General features: G+C 45.5%; 1 protein-coding gene across 1 annotated transcript in view; it reads right to left on the minus strand.

Annotated features, from left to right (window-relative positions):
• Positions 1–19620, minus strand: part of RERE (arginine-glutamic acid dipeptide repeats) — a 252717-nt gene that overhangs the window by 128552 nt on the left and 104545 nt on the right. The window contains 1 exon segment of the mRNA XM_070759248.1: positions 13374–13444. Coding sequence (XP_070615349.1) covers positions 13374–13444 — 71 coding nt within the window.

Here is a 19620-nt window from a genome sequence, read left to right on the forward strand (position 1 = left end):
CAGTTCTTTTTCAAGAGGTAACTGGACTTTCTGGGTTTTTTTCTCTGAAGAATTTTCAGTTCTCCCCCAAGAAGCTTCTTCAGTTCTTTTTCAAGAGGTAACTGGACTTTCTGGGTTTTTTTCTCTGAAGAATTTTCAGTTCTCCCCCAAGAAGCTTCTTCAGTTCTTTTTCAAGAGGTAACTGGACTTTCTGGGTTTTTTTCTCTGAAGAATTTTCAGTTCTCCCCCAAGAAGCTTCTTCAGTTCTTTTTCAAGAGGTAACTGGACTTTCTGGGTTTTTTTCTCTGAAGATGTTTCGCTTCTCCCCCAAGAAGCTTCTTCAGTTCTTTTTCAAGAGGTAACTGGACTTTCTGGGTTTTTTTCTCTGAAGATGTTTCGCTTCTCCCCCAAGAAGCTTCTTCAGTTCTTTTTCAAGAGGTAACAACTTTCTGGGGGTTTTTTTTCTCTGAAGAATTTTCACTTCTCCCCCAAGAAGCTTCTTCAGTTCTTTTTCAAGAGGTAACTGGACTTTCTGGGTTTTTTTCTCTGAAGAATTTTCAGTTCTCCCCCAAGAAGCTTCTTCAGTTCTTTTTCAAGAGGTAACTGGACTTTCTGGGTTTTTTTCTCTGAAGAATTTTCAGTTCTCCCCCAAGAAGCTTCTTCAGTTCTTTTTCAAGAGGTAACTGGACTTTCTGGGTTTTTTTCTCTGAAGAATTTTCAGTTCTCCCCCAAGAAGCTTCTTCAGTTCTTTTTCAAGAGGTAACTGGACTTTCTGGGTTTTTTTTCTCTGAAGAATTTTCAGTTCTCCCCCAAGAAGCTTCTTCAGTTCTTTTTCAAGAGGTAACTGGACTTTCTGGGTTTTTTTTCTCTGAAGAATTTTCAGTTCTCCCCCAAGAAGCTTCTTCAGTTCTTTTTCAAGAGGTAACTGGACTTTCTGGGTTTTTTTCTCTGAAGATGTTTCGCTTCTCCCCCAAGAAGCTTCTCCAGTTCTTTTTCAAGAGGTAACTGGACTTTCTGGGTTTTTTTCTCTGAAGATGTTTCGCTTCTCCCCCAAGAAGCTTCTTCAGTTCTTTTTCAAGAGGTAACTGGACTTTCTGGGTTTTTTTCTCTGAAGAATTTTCAGTTCTCCCCCAAGAAGCTTCTTCAGTTCTTTTTCAAGAGGTAACTGGACTTTCTGGGTTTTTTTCTCTGAAGATGTTTCGCTTCTCCCCCAAGAAGCTTCTTCAGTTCTTTTTCAAGAGGTAACTGGACTTTCTGGGTTTTTTTCTCTGAAGAATTTTCAGTTCTCCCCCAAGAAGCTTCTTCAGTTCTTTTTCAAGAGGTAACTGGACTTTCTGGGGGAGTTTTTTTCTCTGAAGATGTTTCGCTTCTCCCCCAAGAAGCTTCTCCAGTTCTTTTTCAAGAGGTAACTGGACTTTCTGGGTTTTTTTCTCTGAAGAATTTTCAGTTCTCCCCCAAGAAGCTTCTTCAGTTCTTTTTCAAGAGGTAACTGGACTTTCTGGGTTTTTTTCTCTGAAGAATTTTCAGTTCTCCCCCAAGAAGCTTCTTCAGTTCTTTTTCAAGAGGTAACTGGACTTTCTGGGTTTTTTTCTCTGAAGAATTTTCAGTTCTCCCCCAAGAAGCTTCTTCAGTTCTTTTTCAAGAGGTAACTGGACTTTCTGGGTTTTTTTCTCTGAAGATGTTTCGCTTCTCCCCCAAGAAGCTTCTCCAGTTCTTTTTCAAGAGGTAACTGGACTTTCTGGGTTTTTTTCTCTGAAGATGTTTCGCTTCTCCCCCAAGAAGCTTCTTCAGTTCTTTTTCAAGAGGTAACAACTTTCTGGGGGTTTTTTTTTCTCTGAAGAATTTTCACTTCTCCCCCAAGAAGCTTCTTCAGTTCTTTTTCAAGAGGTAACTGGACTTTCTGGGTTTTTTTCTCTGAAGAATTTTCAGTTCTCCCCCAAGAAGCTTCTTCAGTTCTTTTTCAAGAGGTAACTGGACTTTCTGGGTTTTTTTCTCTGAAGAATTTTCAGTTCTCCCCCAAGAAGCTTCTTCAGTTCTTTTTCAAGAGGTAACTGGACTTTCTGGGTTTTTTTCTCTGAAGATGTTTCGCTTCTCCCCCAAGAAGCTTCTCCAGTTCTTTTTCAAGAGGTAACTGGACTTTCTGGGTTTTTTTCTCTGAAGATGTTTCGCTTCTCCCCCAAGAAGCTTCTTCAGTTCTTTTTCAAGAGGTAACTGGACTTTCTGGGTTTTTTTCTCTGAAGAATTTTCAGTTCTCCCCCAAGAAGCTTCTTCAGTTCTTTTTCAAGAGGTAACTGGACTTTCTGGGTTTTTTTCTCTGAAGAATTTTCAGTTCTCCCCCAAGAAGCTTCTTCAGTTCTTTTTCAAGAGGTAACTGGACTTTCTGGGTTTTTTTCTCTGAAGAATTTTCAGTTCTCCCCCAAGAAGCTTCTTCAGTTCTTTTTCAAGAGGTAACTGGACTTTCTGGGTTTTTTTCTCTGAAGATGTTTCGCTTCTCCCCCAAGAAGCTTCTTCAGTTCTTTTTCAAGAGGTAACTGGACTTTCTGGGTTTTTTTCTCTGAAGAATTTTCAGTTCTCCCCCAAGAAGCTTCTTCAGTTCTTTTTCAAGAGGTAACTGGACTTTCTGGGTTTTTTTCTCTGAAGAATTTTCAGTTCTCCCCCAAGAAGCTTCTTCAGTTCTTTTTCAAGAGGTAACTGGACTTTCTGGGTTTTTTTCTCTGAAGATGTTTCGCTTCTCCCCCAAGAAGCTTCTCCAGTTCTTTTTCAAGAGGTAACTGGACTTTCTGGGTTTTTTTCTCTGAAGATGTTTCGCTTCTCCCCCAAGAAGCTTCTTCAGTTCTTTTTCAAGAGGTAACTGGACTTTCTGGGTTTTTTTCTCTGAAGAATTTTCAGTTCTCCCCCAAGAAGCTTCTTCAGTTCTTTTTCAAGAGGTAACTGGACTTTCTGGGTTTTTTTCTCTGAAGAATTTTCAGTTCTCCCCCAAGAAGCTTCTTCAGTTCTTTTTCAAGAGGTAACTGGACTTTCTGGGTTTTTTTCTCTGAAGAATTTTCAGTTCTCCCCCAAGAAGCTTCTTCAGTTCTTTTTCAAGAGGTAACTGGACTTTCTGGGTTTTTTTCTCTGAAGAATTTTCAGTTCTCCCCCAAGAAGCTTCTTCAGTTCTTTTTCAAGAGGTAACTGGACTTTCTGGGTTTTTTTCTCTGAAGAATTTTCAGTTCTCCCCCAAGAAGCTTCTTCAGTTCTTTTTCAAGAGGTAACTGGACTTTCTGGGTTTTTTTCTCTGAAGAATTTTCAGTTCTCCCCCAAGAAGCTTCTTCAGTTCTTTTTCAAGAGGTAACTGGACTTTCTGGGTTTTTTTCTCTGAAGAATTTTCAGTTCTCCCCCAAGAAGCTTCTTCAGTTCTTTTTCAAGAGGTAACTGGACTTTCTGGGGGGTTTTTTTCTCTGAAGATGTTTCGCTTCTCCCCCAAGAAGCTTCTCCAGTTCTTTTTCAAGAGGTAACTGGACTTTCTGGGTTTTTTTCTCTGAAGAATTTTCAGTTCTCCCCCAAGAAGCTTCTTCAGTTCTTTTTCAAGAGGTAACTGGACTTTCTGGGTTTTTTTCTCTGAAGAATTTTCAGTTCTCCCCCAAGAAGCTTCTTCAGTTCTTTTTCAAGAGGTAACTGGACTTTCTGGGTTTTTTTCTCTGAAGAATTTTCAGTTCTCCCCCAAGAAGCTTCTTCAGTTCTTTTTCAAGAGGTAACTGGACTTTCTGGGTTTTTTTCTCTGAAGATGTTTCGCTTCTCCCCCAAGAAGCTTCTCCAGTTCTTTTTCAAGAGGTAACTGGACTTTCTGGGTTTTTTTCTCTGAAGATGTTTCGCTTCTCCCCCAAGAAGCTTCTTCAGTTCTTTTTCAAGAGGTAACTGGACTTTCTGGGTTTTTTTCTCTGAAGAATTTTCAGTTCTCCCCCAAGAAGCTTCTTCAGTTCTTTTTCAAGAGGTAACTGGACTTTCTGGGTTTTTTTCTCTGAAGATGTTTCGCTTCTCCCCCAAGAAGCTTCTTCAGTTCTTTTTCAAGAGGTAACTGGACTTTCTGGGTTTTTTTCTCTGAAGAATTTTCAGTTCTCCCCCAAGAAGCTTCTTCAGTTCTTTTTCAAGAGGTAACTGGACTTTCTGGGTTTTTTTCTCTGAAGATGTTTCGCTTCTCCCCCAAGAAGCTTCTCCAGTTCTTTTTCAAGAGGTAACTGGACTTTCTGGGTTTTTTTCTCTGAAGATGTTTCGCTTCTCCCCCAAGAAGCTTCTTCAGTTCTTTTTCAAGAGGTAACTGGACTTTCTGGGTTTTTTTCTCTGAAGAATTTTCAGTTCTCCCCCAAGAAGCTTCTTCAGTTCTTTTTCAAGAGGTAACTGGACTTTCTGGGTTTTTTTCTCTGAAGATGTTTCGCTTCTCCCCCAAGAAGCTTCTCCAGTTCTTTTTCAAGAGGTAACTGGACTTTCTGGGTTTTTTTCTCTGAAGAATTTTCAGTTCTCCCCCAAGAAGCTTCTTCAGTTCTTTTTCAAGAGGTAACTGGACTTTCTGGGTTTTTTTCTCTGAAGATGTTTCGCTTCTCCCCCAAGAAGCTTCTCCAGTTCTTTTTCAAGAGGTAACTGGACTTTCTGGGTTTTTTTCTCTGAAGAATTTTCAGTTCTCCCCCAAGAAGCTTCTTCAGTTCTTTTTCAAGAGGTAACTGGACTTTCTGGGTTTTTTTCTCTGAAGATGTTTCGCTTCTCCCCCAAGAAGCTTCTCCAGTTCTTTTTCAAGAGGTAACTGGACTTTCTGGGGGTTTTTTCTCTGAAGATGTTTCGCTTCTCCCCCAAGAAGCTTCTCCAGTTCTTTTTCAAGAGGTAACTGGACTTTCTGGGGGTTTTTTCTCTGAAGATGTTTCGCTTCTCCCCCAAGAAGCTTCTTCAGTTCGTTGTCAAGATGCAACTGGACTTTCTGGGTATTTTTTCCTCTGAAGTTTTTTTCCTCAAGCAGAGCTGGTTGGAGAATTCTGGGAGTTGAAGTCCACACGTCTTAAAGTGGCCAAGTTTGGGGATCCTTGCTCTAAAGGTATTGAAGTTGAGCTTCGGTAGCACAGTGGCTAAAGTGCAGTACTGCAGGTTACTTCTGCTGACTGCTGGCCCCCTGCAATTTGGCCATTCAAATCTCATCATGCTCAAGGTTGACTCAGCCTTCCGTCCTCCTGAGGTGGGTCAAATGAGGACCCAGAATGTTGGGGCAAGAGGATGACTCAGTAAACCGCTTAGAGAGGGCTGTAAAGCACTGTGAAGAGGTATATAAGTCTAAAGGCTATTGCTAACTTCCTTCCTTCCCTCCTTCCTTCCTTCCTCCCCCCCTCCCTCCCTGTTGGGAGAATAGCCCTCCCAGGAAGGAGGAGGAGTCAAATGGGGATTTAGCCTGGACTCAGGATGCAAACCACAAGAGAGCAAGGATCTGATGCAATAGCAATAGCATTTATAAAATCTCAACACCGGCTTAGGATTGACTCAGCCTTCCATCCTTCCGAGGTGGGTCAAATGGGGATCCAGATTGTGGGGGCAATAGGCTGGCTCTGTTTAAGAGTGCTATTAAAGACTCTAAAGTGTGCAATAGGGTTGATATTCCTGGAGGGGTCTGTAATATGGTAAATGATTTAGCGTTACTAGATAAATGGTCAAAGCAATGGAAACTGCAGTTTAATGTTTCCAAATGTAAAATAATGCACTTGGGGAAAAGGAATCCTCAATCTGAGTATTGCATTGGCAGTTCTGTGTTAGCAAAAACTTCAGAAGAGAAGGAGTTAGGGGTAGTGATTTCTGACAGTCTCAAAATGGGTGAGCAGTGTGGTCGGGCGGTAGGAAAGGCAAGTAGGATGCTTGGCTGCATAGCTAGAGGTATAACAAGCAGGAAGAGGGAGATTGTGATCCCCTTATATAGAGCGCTGGTGAGACCACATTTGGAGTACTGTGTTCAGTTCTGGAGACCTCACCTACAAAAAGATATTGACAAAATTGAACGGGTCCAAAGATGGGCTACAAGAATGGTGGAAGGTCTTAAGTATAAAACGTATCAGGAAAGACTTAATGAACTCAATCTGTATAGTCTGGAAGACAGAAGGAAAAGGGGGGACATGATCAAAACATTTAAATATGTTAAAGGGTTAAATAGGGTTCAGGAGGGAAGAGTTTTTAACAGGAAAGTGAACACAAGAACAAGGGGACACAATCTGAAGTTAGTTGGGGGAAAGATCAAAGGCAACATGAGAAAATATTATTTTACTGAAAGAGTAGTAGATCCTTGGAACAAACTTCCAGCAGACGTGGTTGGTAAATCCACAGTAACCGAATTTAAACATGCCTGGGATAAACATATATCCATTGTAAGATAAAATACAGGAAATAGTATAAGGGCAGACTAGATGGACCATGAGGTCTTTTTCTGCCGTCAGTCTTCTATGTTTCTATGTTTCTATTGCTAACATGTTGTAAGCCGCCCTGATTCTAAGGAGAAGGGTGGCATAAAAATCAAATAAATAAATAAATAAATAAATTTAGACATATACCACTTCGCGGTGCTTTGACAGCCCTCTCTAAGCGGTTTTACAAAATCAGCATATTTGCCCCCAACAATCTGGGTCCCCAGTTAACCCATCGGAAGGAGGGGAGGCTGAGTCAACCTTGAGCTGGTGGTGAGATCTGAACTGCTGTACTATAGCTAGTAGTTAGCTGAAGTAGCCTGCAGTGCTGTACTCTAACCACTCTAGAGACCCCAAACTCTTTTCCTTTTATCCTTTTCTTTTCCTTCCTTCCTTCCCTCCCTCCCTCCAAGTGATTAGAATGCAGTGTTTCAGGCTAACTCTGCCGACTGCCAGCAGTTCGATCCTGACCGACCGGCTCAAGGTTGACTCAGCCTTCCGTCCTTCCAAGGTGGGTCAAATGAGGACCCAGATTGTCGGGGGCAATAGGGCTGACTCTGGAACCCACTTAGAGAGGGCAGTCAAGCACTGTCAAGCACTATATAAGTCTAAGTGCTATCGCAATAGGTATTCAAATTCCTATTAGGCCTTGATGCAGCTGGACCCCAGCACAAATGGGGCATTCATGGGGGGAATTAAAATGCTTCCTTCATTAACGAAATCTAACGAGGGCGAAGGGAAAGCATCTGGGGTTCCTTCAATTGGACTGAGTGCAAAAGAGTCGGAGTGTGTTTGTGTGTCTGTACGTACACAATAAGCCTTCACACACTACATAAATATCCGGGGACAATCGGGGCTCGTGCCACAAGAATCCACATTGAAATTCAGTCCCTGTGAGCAGAGTGTCTGAGCCCCATTGTTGGAGGTACAGTGTGTGTGTCTGCTTGTGTGTGTGTGTGTGTAAATGGATCCCCGCTCAAACAAGAGCATCTTGTTCCTTTCACAAAGAGCAGCACAGATCCAACCCTGCCAAGCTGAGCCCAGGAACTGAAGCTGCACTTTGGGTACCATTAATGGAGGAAAACCAGTAGAAGGACCCAGGCTTGCGATGAAAAAGTGTCATAGCCCTATTAAGAAAGAAGACGAGAGGAAACATTAAGAGCCTGGGTGGCGCAGTGGTTAGGGTGCAGCACTGCAGACTACTTCAGCTAACCGCTAGCTGTTCCGCAGTTCAAATCTCATCACCGGCTGAAGGTTGACTCAGCCTCCTATCCTTCCGAGCTGGGTAAAAATGAGGACCCAGATTGTTGGGGGCAAGAGGCAGATTCTGTAAACCGCTTAGAGAGGGCTGTAAATCACTGTGAAGGGGTATATAAGTGCTAAGGTCTTTCATTGACCTACACATTCTGTTGTGTAGCCGCATGCAAACCAAGTTACCAGGTTGAATGCCAAATTTAACAACAGGATATGTAAAGAACAGTGATAGGGGTTTGAGGGCAGTGTAAGGCAGGAATAGCAATAGTACTTAGACTTATATATATATCGCTTTGCAGTGTTTCACAGCCTTCTCTAAGCAGTTTATAGAGTCAGCCTCTTGCCCCCAACAATCTGGGTCCCCATTTTACCCAACTTGGAAGGATGGAAGGCTGAGTCAACCTTGAGTTAGTCAGTCAAGATTGAACTGCGAGCAGTGGGCAGAGTTAGCCTGCAATACCGCATTCTAACCAGTGGGAGGGAGGAAGATAGCAATAGCACTTAGACTTATATATCTCTTCACAGCCCTCTCTAAATGGCTAAATGGGTCCTCAGAAGGATTGGAGGCTGAGTCAACCTGGAACCTGGTGAGATTCGAACTGCCAAATTGCAGGCAGGCAGCAGAAGCAGCCTGCAGTACTACTCTCTAACCACTGCGCCACCTCAGTTCTAAATAAATAAATATACACCTAATAGTAGCAAAACGCACGTGATGCTTAGCTTCCCACACTGTTGGGCAGACAATATGTTGCATCCGAGCCAAGTGGAGAACAGACCTTTCGGGTTGGTGCTACCGCTACTACCCTGAGCAATTATGTCTGTTCGATGGGCACTTCAGCCCCAAGCCAGCAACTTCTGGAACGCGATTCGCTCTTTTTGCAGGAGCAATTTTCTCCTCACCTACTCAGCTGCCAAACGTGGGGCTGAAAATGTTATTCAAGGCCAGGAGCCTTAAAAAGCACGGGGGGGGGGGGGTTAATGGTACGAATAGCACATCGTTTCCTTTTTTTTTTTTTGGTTTTTTAAAATGCAGCTGGGGCCATGATACGACGGAATTGGTTAGAGAGGAAGAACGGTGGAAAGGAAGGAGGAGAAAGAGAAAGGGGAGTAAGAACACTCCTGGCGCAAAAAACCCACCAACACTCCCCCCAAAATAAAAGCCTCAAATCCCAGAAGTGGGATCGACTCTACCATTTTGAAAAGATGTGAAAAATTACCTGCGAAGGAGAAAAACTGTATAGAAGTGAGACCTCTAGGGAGGGGAAAATAGCAGGCAAATAAATATTGAAAGAGGCTGTCAAAATAAACAGGGGGGAAAACATACATTCTTCCACACTGCCGTTATAGACAATTTTCAACAGATGGAAAAGAAGAATGAGCCGGGAGAGGGAGAGAGAGAGAGGGGGAAGAGAGGGGGGGGGGCAGGTGGGTGGAACCAGGAATGCTCTGGAACAGTTATTGAACAAACAGATGCTGGTTTACACAGATTTGACTTTCTTTATATTTTTATTTGTAAAGCAGTTTGTTTTTAACCTGAAAAACAGAACGAAAGAATTGGAAGGGACCTTGGAGGTCTTCTAGTCCAACCCCCTGTTGATGCAGAAGACCCTATTGTAGGTCAAAAGTCATATGGCTGGGCAAGCCCAGATGTGACACAAAGCCACACATGGCTGCTCAGTCCACATCATGCTGTTAGCGTAAGTTAGCTGGGGCTTTACAATCACGGAGCTTTTGGGTAGGCCTGGAAAGTTCAAGCATGGGGCAAGTTCCAAGGAGGGACATGCGGGTTGGCACCATCAAAGCATATTCTTTGCCTACTACCAAGATACTCCTTAAAGTTCCCCAGAGTTTTGTCCTTGCTTCTGCAACATTATGAATGTTATGTTGGTTATTAGCTATAAAGCCCTACATGGCATTGGACCAGAATACCTCCGGGACCGCCTTCTGCCGCAGCGACCGGTTAGATCCCACAGAGTCCCACAGGGTTGGCCTTCTCCAGGTCCCATCGACTAAGCAATGCCGTCTGGCGGGACCAAGGGAAAGAGCCTTCTCTGTGGCAGCCCCAGCCCTCTGGAATCAACTCCCTCCCGGAGATTAGAATTGCCCCCACCTTCCTTGCCTTTTGCAAGCTCCTAAAAACCCACCTATGTCACCAGGCTTGGGGAAGTTGATATTCTCTGTAGCTACTATGATTTATATATGGTTTGCTTGGGTTGTGTGATTAATTTTTATGATAAGGGTTTTAATCTGTTTTAAAAAAAATATTGGATTTGTACATTGTGTATTGTGTTGTGAGCCGCCCCGAGTCTTCGGAGAGGGGCGGCATACAAATCTTAATAATAATAATAATAATAATAATTATTATTATTATTATTATTATTATTGTTATTATTATACTCAGGGTGTCCAAGGGGAAAGCATTTTGAAATTCTCTGATATTTCCCTGACATTTCCCTGTAACTTGCAATCTAGTTAAGGCGCAGTTGTAGATGACGTCATACCAAACAGCTAAGCCTTGGAGAAATACCAGTAGCTGAGGAAGCAAGTTGTTGTCACAGTTATGCTCATTTATGCTCGACTCTGCCAGGCAGCGCAATCTGTGTTTTTTTTAACATGATTTCCCCCTGACTTTTAAACATTTTAATAGTTTGTTTCCCCCCCCCCAATTTATTCCGTTTTTTTCACAAATTCCCTGATAATTCCCCAATTTCCCTGTTTTCCAGGTTTATTGACACCCTGTATTCATGGTATACGATTTACCACATCATGTAAATTACTGCATGTACATAGCTGAAGTAGCATAGAGATAACATTCAAATAAGAAAGCTTGCTGAAAAATAAGATTGGATTAATTTGCTCTCGGAAAATAAAGTTGGGTTCATTCTTTCGCTCCTACATGGTCTCTCTCTGAACCCTTCTCCACTCTTCACCCTATACCAGTGATGGCGAACCTTTTTTTCCTCAGGTGCCGAAAGAGTGCGCATGCGCGAGTGCCCACACCCATAATTCAATGACTGGGGAGGGTGAAAACAGGTTCCCCCACCTCCTGGAGGCCCTCTGGAGGCCAGAATTGGCCTGTTTCCCAACTTCTGGTGGGCCCAGTAGGCTTGTGTTTCACCCTCCAATGGCTCCAAAGGCTTCTCTAGAATCAGGGGAGGGTAAAAACGCCCCCCCTCCCCAGAGCCTCTGTGCAAGCCAAAAACCAGCTGGGCAGCACAGACATGGACGTTGGAGCTGAGCTAGGGCAACGGCACATGTACCAGCAGATGTGGCTCTGCGTGCCACCTGTGGCACCCGTGCCATGGGTTCGGCATCACTGCCCTATACTGTTTTGGACAAATGGCTGCCCAAAATCTCTTCTCGAAAGCTTCCAGTGAGGAAAAGGCCACAATTTCTGACCCAAAACCGCCATTCGCTTGAGCCAGGGGGTTCTGCTTCCTAGACAGCCCCGGGAATTGAATAACAGAATGATATCTGGTTTTTTTTTACAAGACCACCGGGACAGACCACCCAAGGGTTTAGCCCCCTCCCCACAAAGCAGAAGGGAGGATGACATAGAACTTCCTGAAGGAGGGGGGAACCTTCCCCATTCTAATAAATGCATGATATAAATGACCCAATCAACCATTTTATGAGTCAGCTCATAAAAGCCCAAATTCCAGACCGGGAAAAAAAAAAGGTTAAGTATTCTGACTCCAGACCACAAAGTGCAGTGTGTACTGGGCTTTGAAACCCATTAGGAAAGAGTGAGTGCTTTCGGGCCTGGGTCAAGAGCCTCATAAAAGTAAGTTTCGGTTTGTTCCTCCTCAAAGGCGGTTGAGGCTGGGCAAGAAAAAACGACTCCTGCTCTCAAAATTGGGTTTTATTTTCATGAGCCTGGTCCCTAAAAGCCGGAAAGAGGGGGCCTCCTTTTAAAAAATCACAGAGAGGGTCCATGTTTGGCAGCGTTTCTCAATCTCCGTTGCTTTAAGAGGGGTGGGCTTCAGGGGCGGGTTCTAATTGACCTCGTTGGCGGTTTGCGTGGATGCGCAGGCACGCAGTACTGAAAACTCAGCTTCTCAACGTGAACAGAAGAAAAAAAAACCCAGCTTGTGTGTGTGTGTGGGCATAAGCCAAAAATAAGATGCCGACACCCAGGCGGGGGTTACTCCTTACTGCCGCTACCAGTGCACTTCCCAAGGAGCTCTGGGTCCCCGAAATCGCTCTCGTGCGTATGTCCCCTCCTGAGATTTTGCCCCCTGCGCATGCGCAGAAGCAAAATCCCGCTCGGATGCACACGCCAGGGACACAGGGCTGCGCGCGTAGCTCCATTTTTGCTACTGGAGCTATGGCATGGCCCATACCGGTAGCAACCGAGAGAACTGCTTTGGGGGCATGGCCAGCTGGTGATCAGGGGGAAATTCTCGCTACCGATTCTAAACTGTTTGAACTGGGAGCAACCCATCTCTGATGGACTTCAGTTCCCAGAGTTCCCCAGCCAGCCATGGATGGCTGGGGAATTCTGGGAGTTGAAGTCCACACCTCATAAAATGGCAGGTGTTGAGAAACACTATTTTCCAAACTTGGTATTCTGTGAAAGCACCTACTAGAGCAGTGATGGCGAATCTATGGCACAGGTGCCACACGGAGCCACATCTGGTGGCAGGCGACCCTTGCCCTAGCTCAAATCCAACGTCCATGTGTGTGTCAGCCAGCTGATTTTTGGCTCACACAGAGACTCTGGCAGGGCATTTTTGGCTTCCAGAGAGCCTTGGGGGGGGGCATTTTTACCCCTGTTCCAGCTCCAGGGAAGCCTTTGGAGCCAGGGGAGGGCAAACCCCAAGCCTACTGGGCCCACCAGAAGTTGGGTAACAAGCCGTTTCCAGTCTCCGGAGGGCCTCCGGAGTGTGGGGGAAGCTGTTTTCGCTCTCCCCAGGCATTGAATTATGGGTCTGGGCACTCGTGCGTGCGCGACAGTGCGCTCACATGCTTTTTCGGCACCTGAGGGGAATAAAGGTTCGCCATCACTGGATCAGAGTCCGAAGGGGAGGGGGGGAACAATCAAGCAAAACCAGCTGAGAAAATACATTGTTCCCTCACTTTTCACGGGGGATGCGTTCCGAGACCGCCCGCGAAAGTCGAATTTCCGCAAAGTAGAGATGCGGAAGTAAATACACTATTTTTGGCTATGGACAGTATCACAATCCTTCCCTTAACACTTTAAACCCCTAAATTGCGATTTCCCATTCCCTTAACAACTATTTAGATTATTACTCACCATGTTTATTTATTAAAGTTTATTAAAAAATATATTTATTAAAGGTGGACGAATGTTTGGCGATGACATCAGGCAGGAAAAACCGTGGTATAGGGGGGAAAAACACGAAGTATTTTGTAATTAATATTTTTGAAAAACCGTGGTATAGACTTTTCGCGAAGTTCGAACCCGCGAAAATCGAGGGAACACTGTACACATTTTGTCCATGCATGGCAACCTCGCAAATCACCTGGAGGGGAAATTCACGGAGGATATGATTAGCCACGGCTAATTAGCCCGATAATTTCCGATAATATTCCATGAGGCAGCGGCTCTGGCTCCGGAAAAGACAGCTTGTAATCCATCAAGGAGGCCTTCAGTTGACCTCTCTCCCCTTCGCAAACCAGCATCGCAAACACACAAACCTGGGCACTCACAGCCAAGGGGGTCTCGGCCCGGAGAAATGTGACATTCAGGCAGAGAGAAATTTTGCAGCTTACCAGTTTGAAGTCTTGGATGCTGCAGATGAAGTAGGGCGTGTTCGGCCGGCGGCTCTCAATATACACGCAATCTTTTGGAAGGGAGGAAAAAAAAAGGAAAGTTTCTCAGCGTTGGGTAAAGTAATAAGAGAACATCAGCACAACACACAGAAAGGCAGCGTAGAACAAGCAATGCTGTAAAAAATGTCCCAAAGGTGTTTTTACAAAAGGCCAAGTGACCTTTTTTTTTTTGCATCGAAGATGTTTCGCTCCTCATCCAAGAAGCTTCTTCAGGTTCTGATGAAGCGTCTTGGATGAGGAGAGAAACGTCTTTAAGGGGGGGAAAAATCAAAGAAAATCCCAGTTGCCTTTTGAAAAAAATCACTTCTGGGACAATCATGACCTGGATCTCCAGAGACAGTGTTATAAAATGTGACACACCTCCCACACACTCACACACACACATCAATACAAGCCAGGAATTAAGATCATTTTTTTTAAAGGACCAAGGAGTGCTAGAAAAGGAGTGCTAGAAAACCATGAATTTTCAGCTGAGCTATTTGTGGTTGCTTTTTTAAAAAAACAGTTTTCAACAATCTGTGTGGATGACAATGCTAAGATGAATTCGCAGACAGATACCTGCGGGCGTTATATGGAATTCACAGATCTGTCTGAAACAATGCCACTCGCTGCAATCTGGGAGAGGAGCCCAATTCGAGGGCTTCTAGAGTACGCCCTGTTGTCAGATCCACAAAAAGCTCTCCAGCTGCTGGATCACACACATCTGTCAACTCTTAAGATGCTTGGGAGTGGGAGCAGAAGATAAAAAAGGTCCTCCAAGAATTGGAAATCAGGAGAACAAATACCTGATGCTAACATTTATTCTGCTGGACAATACTACTTGGTCTTTTGTGTGCATGTTGGATGGTTTAGGTGGGAAATTGTGGTGGTTCCTAAAGAGGCCCCACGGAGGCTTCTCCCCACCTTTTCTGGCCCTGTTTCCGCCCAGGAGATTCCTAGATAGGCCCCCCAGAGGCTTCTCCCTGCCTTTTCCGGCCCTGCTTCCTCCCAGGAAATTCCTAGAGAGGCCCCACGGAGGCTTCTCCCTGCCTTTTCTGGCCCTGTTCCCTCCCAGGAGATTCCTAGAGGGGCCCCACGGAGGCTTCTCCCTGCCTTTTCCGGCCCTGCTTCTTCCCAGGAGATTCCTAGAGAGGCCCCACGGAGGCTTCTCCCTGCCTTTTCCGGCCCTGTTTCCTCCCAGGAGATTCCTAGAGGGGCCCCACGGAGGCTTCTCCCTGCCTTTTCCGGCCCTGTTTCCTCCCAGGAGATTCCTAGAGGGGCCCCATGGAGGCTTCTCCCTGCCTTTTCCAGCCCTGCTTCCTCCCAGGAAAATCCTAGAGAGGCCCTACGGAGGCTTCTCCCTGCCTTTTCTGGCCCTGTTTCCTCCCAGAAGATTCCTAGAGGGGCCCCGTGGAGGCTTCTCCCTGCCTTTTCCGGTTACAGTTTCAGAGGCTCAGGTTTGTAAGTGGAAAATGGTTCTTGAGAAGAGGCAAAAAAATCTTGAACACCCAGTTCTTATCTAGAAACGTTCGTAAGTAAAGGCGCTCTTAATACCACCGTATTACTGTCTGAACAAACCACTCCTGCTTCATGTACTGTGGTTCAAATACAGTATGTCTATTATTGGGCCTAGGCCCAGTGTGGATTGATGACAATTTTCATTTGGAAAAGGGAGCGGATGGCCTTTTTCAAAGGCCAGGAAGCTCCGTTGTTAATGCAACCCAATTAGGTGCCCGGCAGGATACAGGATGTTCTAACAATGCACGCTTGCATCTTCCAAAGGGATCGTGCCATGGGCTCTCCATGGGGGCCTTCTCTTCCCGGAGAGATAAGAAAAAAACCATCTTCCCTAGGCCTGGGCGCACTCTCTATACAGCCCCCCCCCCCCATTCACACCTTCCTGTTTCCAAGCTGAGCTCAAAAGGCTTCTTCAGTCTTGCTACCTTCTTCACAACTCCACCAGGGTCTTTCTCCTGCCTTCTGCTGGCTAGGATTTTGAAAAGTGAGATTATAAAACCCCAGACTAGAACAACGCCAGTGAAAAAGAAAAATAATAGATCAAAAAGAGGGCGGGGAAAATATTTACTGACCACTCACATCCTGGACACAAACTGTTTCAACCCCACCCTCAAAACGTCGCTACAGAGCTCTGCACACCAAGACAACTAGACACCAGAAGAATTTTCCCCCCGAACGTCATCACTCTGCTAAACAAATAATTCCCTCAACACTGTCAAACTTTTTACTAAATCTGCACTTCTATTTCTACTAGTTTTTCTCATCATTCCTATCATCCTTTCCCTCCCACTTAGGACTGTGTGACTGTAACTTGTTGCTTGTATCCTAAGATTTTTATTATATTGATTGTTTCTTCATTGCTTATTTGACCCGTATGACAATCATTAAGTGTTGTACCACATGATTCTTGACAAATGTATCTTTTTTTTAATGTACGCTGAGAGTTTATGCACCAAGACAAATACCTTGTGTGTCCAATCACACTTGGCCAATAAAATTCTATTCTATTCTATTCTACAAAAGAAACCAGCAGGGCTGCATAAAGAACTCTCCGACAAAATGAAAGACGAAAGGGACAAGTATGAAAAGTGGCAAGAAGGGGAAATAACTAAGGCAGAATACCAGCAAATAGCCCGAGTCTGTAAAGATGAAGTGAGGAAAGATGGGACTCGCCATGAACAAAGGCTTGCGACAAAAGTAAAAAGTAACAAAAAAACCCTTCTTCCAACATAGAAACATAGAAGATTGATGGCAGAAAAACTCCTCCTTTTTCATCTAGTCTGCCCTTATACTCTTTCCTGTATTTTATCTTAGATGGATGGATGTTTATCCCAGGCATGCTTAAATTCAGTTCCTGTGGATTTACGTCTGCTGGAAGTTTGTTCCAAGGATCTACTACTCTTTCAGTAAAATAATATTTTCTCACGTTGCTTCTGATCTTTCCCCCAACTCACCTCAGATTTTGCCCCCTTGTTCTTGTGTTCACTTTCCTATTAAAAACTCTTCCCTCCTGAACCTTATTTAACCCTTTAACATATTTAAATGTTTTGATCGTGTCCCCCCTTTCCCTTCTGTCCTCCAGACTCTACAGATTGTGTTCATGAAGTCTTTCCTGATAAAGTTTTATGCTTCAGATCTTCCACCATTTTTGTAGCCCGTCTTTGGACCCATTCAATTTTATCCATCTCTTTTCATAGGTGAGGTCTCCAGAACTGAACAGAGTCTTCCAAATGGGTTTTCACCAGCGCTCTATACAGCGGGATCACAATCTCCCTCTTCCTGCTTGTTATACCTCTAACTATGCAGCCAAGCATTCTACTTGCTTTCCCTACCGCCTGACTGCACTGTTCACTGGGAAAGATCAGAAGCAATGTGAGAAAATATTATTTGGCTGAAAGAGTAGTAGACGCTTGGGACAAACTTCCAGCAGATGTGGTTGGTAAATCCACAGTAACTGAATTTAAACATGCCTGGGATAAACATCTGTCCATCCTAAGATAAAATACAGGAAATAGTACCAGGGCAAACTAGATCAGTGTTTCCCAACCTTGGCAACTTGAAGATATTTGTACTTCAACTCCCAGAATTCCCCAGCCAGCATTTGCTCGCTGGGGAATTCTGGGAGTTGAAGTCCAAATATCTTCAAGTTGCCAAGGTTGGGAAACACTGTACTAGATGGACCAGGAGGTCTCTTTCTGCCGTCAATCTTCTATGTTTCTATGCATATGACAAAAGGTCCTTTCAGGAAGAAAGGAGAGAGAGGGGGGGGGAGAGAGAGAGAGAGGGGGGGGGAGAGAGGGAGAGAGAGAGAGAGGGAGAGGGAAAGAGGGAGAGGGAGAGAGAGAGAGAGAAAGAGATGTTTAAGTGAGCCTTCTCTGGCAAATTTCCATGTACCAAGATCCTCGCACAGCTCAAAGCAATTAACTTCATCTGGAGCTGGCTTAATAGCGATAATGAGAGCATCTCGGCAGCGCTAAGAACAGACTCTTCCTGAATGCCACATTCTGTCAATATGTCTTTTAATTCCCATTTTAATTTATCGGCAAAAATGTGTCTGCCCAATTCAAAGGCTTTGCACTTCCTGACTTTTGCCAGTGGGCTTAGGCACGTCTCTCAGGCCGGGGGGAGGCAGAAAATGGGTACGGATAGTCCTTGATTTACGACCTCAATGTTTCCGTTGCTAAGCAAGAGAGTTGTTAAGTGAGCTTTGCCCCTCTTGACGACCAATTCTTGCCACTGTTGTTCAGTGAATGACTGCAGTTGTTAAGCAAGTCGTGCGGTCGTTAAAAGAGAATCTGGCTTCCCCCACATCGACTTTGCTCTTGTTAGAAGGGCGCCACCGGGACATTTGAAAAAAACCCATCATAAATATGAGACAGTTGCTAAGCCTCTGAATTTCGACAACGGGACTTGGGGAGGCTGCGAAGGCCAAGAAGCTGCCGAGGCCACGAAGGGCTGAATTTCAAGAGGAGAATAGGCGTTGATTGCTTACCTGAACGCCTCTTCTCGTACGGTGAGCGGGTACAGCAGTCACATGGGTTGCTCATGTCCAATCCGGTGGAACTGAGCCTAGTATTAAAAAAGCTTGCCGGATCCGCCCCTTCCCCAGAATTCGCGAATCCATAGACTAGGCTCAGTTGTGAAGCTCTGTAGTGTTCAACTCTCATTGTTAGAGGAAGAAAGGTATAGAAAGGTAAAGAAGACACATACAAGGGCGGGAAGTGACTGCTGTACCCGCTCACCGTACGAGAAGAGGCGTTCAGGTAAGCAATCAACGCCTATTCTCCGTACTGAAGGAGCGGGTCCAGCAGTCACATGGGACATACCCAATAGATAGTCCCTAGGGTGGGATTAGCTTGCTATCGTGAGAGATAACGGATTGGAGTACCCTTCTGCCGAAGGCAGCGTCCGCTGAAGCATAAGAATCAATTTTGTAGTGCCTGATGAAGGAATTTGGCGAGGCCCAAGTGGCTGCTTTGCAGACCTCCTCCAACGGGGCTTGAGTCGCCCAAGCGGCCGAGGTGGCTGCGCTCCTGGTGGAATGCGCAGTGATGTTCCTTGGAACTGAGAGGGAGGCCGACTCATAGGCCTTAGATATAGTCCCTCTGATCCACCGGCCTATTACTGTTGAAGACACTTTGGCCCCCATGACTCTGGGATGATAGGCTACAAAAAGTGCTTCTGACCTCCGAAAGGGTCCTGTGCGTTGGATATATATTCTCAGCGCTCTGGTGAGATCCAGGGTGTGCCATCTAATTGCCAAGGGATGGTCTCGTTGGAGGCAGAAGGAAGGTAGGACAATATCCTGAGATCTGTGGAACATGGAACTGACCTTGGGTAAGAAGGTGGGGTCCAGTCGCAAGACTACCTTGTCCTGATGGAATTGACAAAGGTCCTGCCTGATTGAGAGGGCAGCCAGCTCCGAAATGCGTCGGGCAGAGGTAATAGCCACCAGGAAGGCTACCTTAAAGGATAGGTACCTGAGGGACGCCGATTTTAGGGGTTCGTATGGTGCCTGCGTGAGGGAATGGAGAACCCGTGGCAAATCCCAGGATGGATACCTGTGGACCTTGGAAGGTCTGAGGTTGGCTATGCCCTTGAGGAATTCCTGAACCTCAGGGAGGGATCGGAGAGGCTGTCTGCGGGGACCCCCTAGGACAGATGAAATGGCTGCCAGGTGACGCCGGAGGGTGCTGGTGGAAAGTCCTTTATGGAAGCCTTGCATAAGGAAGGAAATAATTCTGTGTATGGGGATGCACAGAGGGGAGACCTTCCTGTAGACACCACTGGTGAAACTTGGACCACGTGTGGTCGTAGATTCGATTGGTCGAGCCCCTTCTGGCCTTTAAAATGACCTCCACTGAATCGGGGTCATGCCCACGCAGTTCTAAATCTCTCCTGATAACAGCCAAGCGGTGAGGTGGAACCACTCCGGGTCTGGATGGAAAGAGGCCCCCTGCCGCAGCATATCCCCCGAAGCGGGGAGTCGCCAAGGGTCCTGGACGGACAGCTGTTGGAGATCCGCGAACCAGGGCCGGCGGGGCCAATGAGGGGCGATTAGGATTACTCGGGCCCTCTCTGTGAGGACCTTGTGAATCACGTCCGGGAGGATTGGAATCGGAGGAAATGCGTAGAGTAGGCCTGGAGGCCATGGACTCCGGAGGGCATTGATTGCTTCCGCTCCCGGGGA

The sequence above is a fragment of the Erythrolamprus reginae genome, chromosome 8, assembly GCF_031021105.1.
Source record: "Erythrolamprus reginae isolate rEryReg1 chromosome 8, rEryReg1.hap1, whole genome shotgun sequence".
NCBI lineage: Eukaryota > Metazoa > Chordata > Lepidosauria > Squamata > Dipsadidae > Erythrolamprus > Erythrolamprus reginae.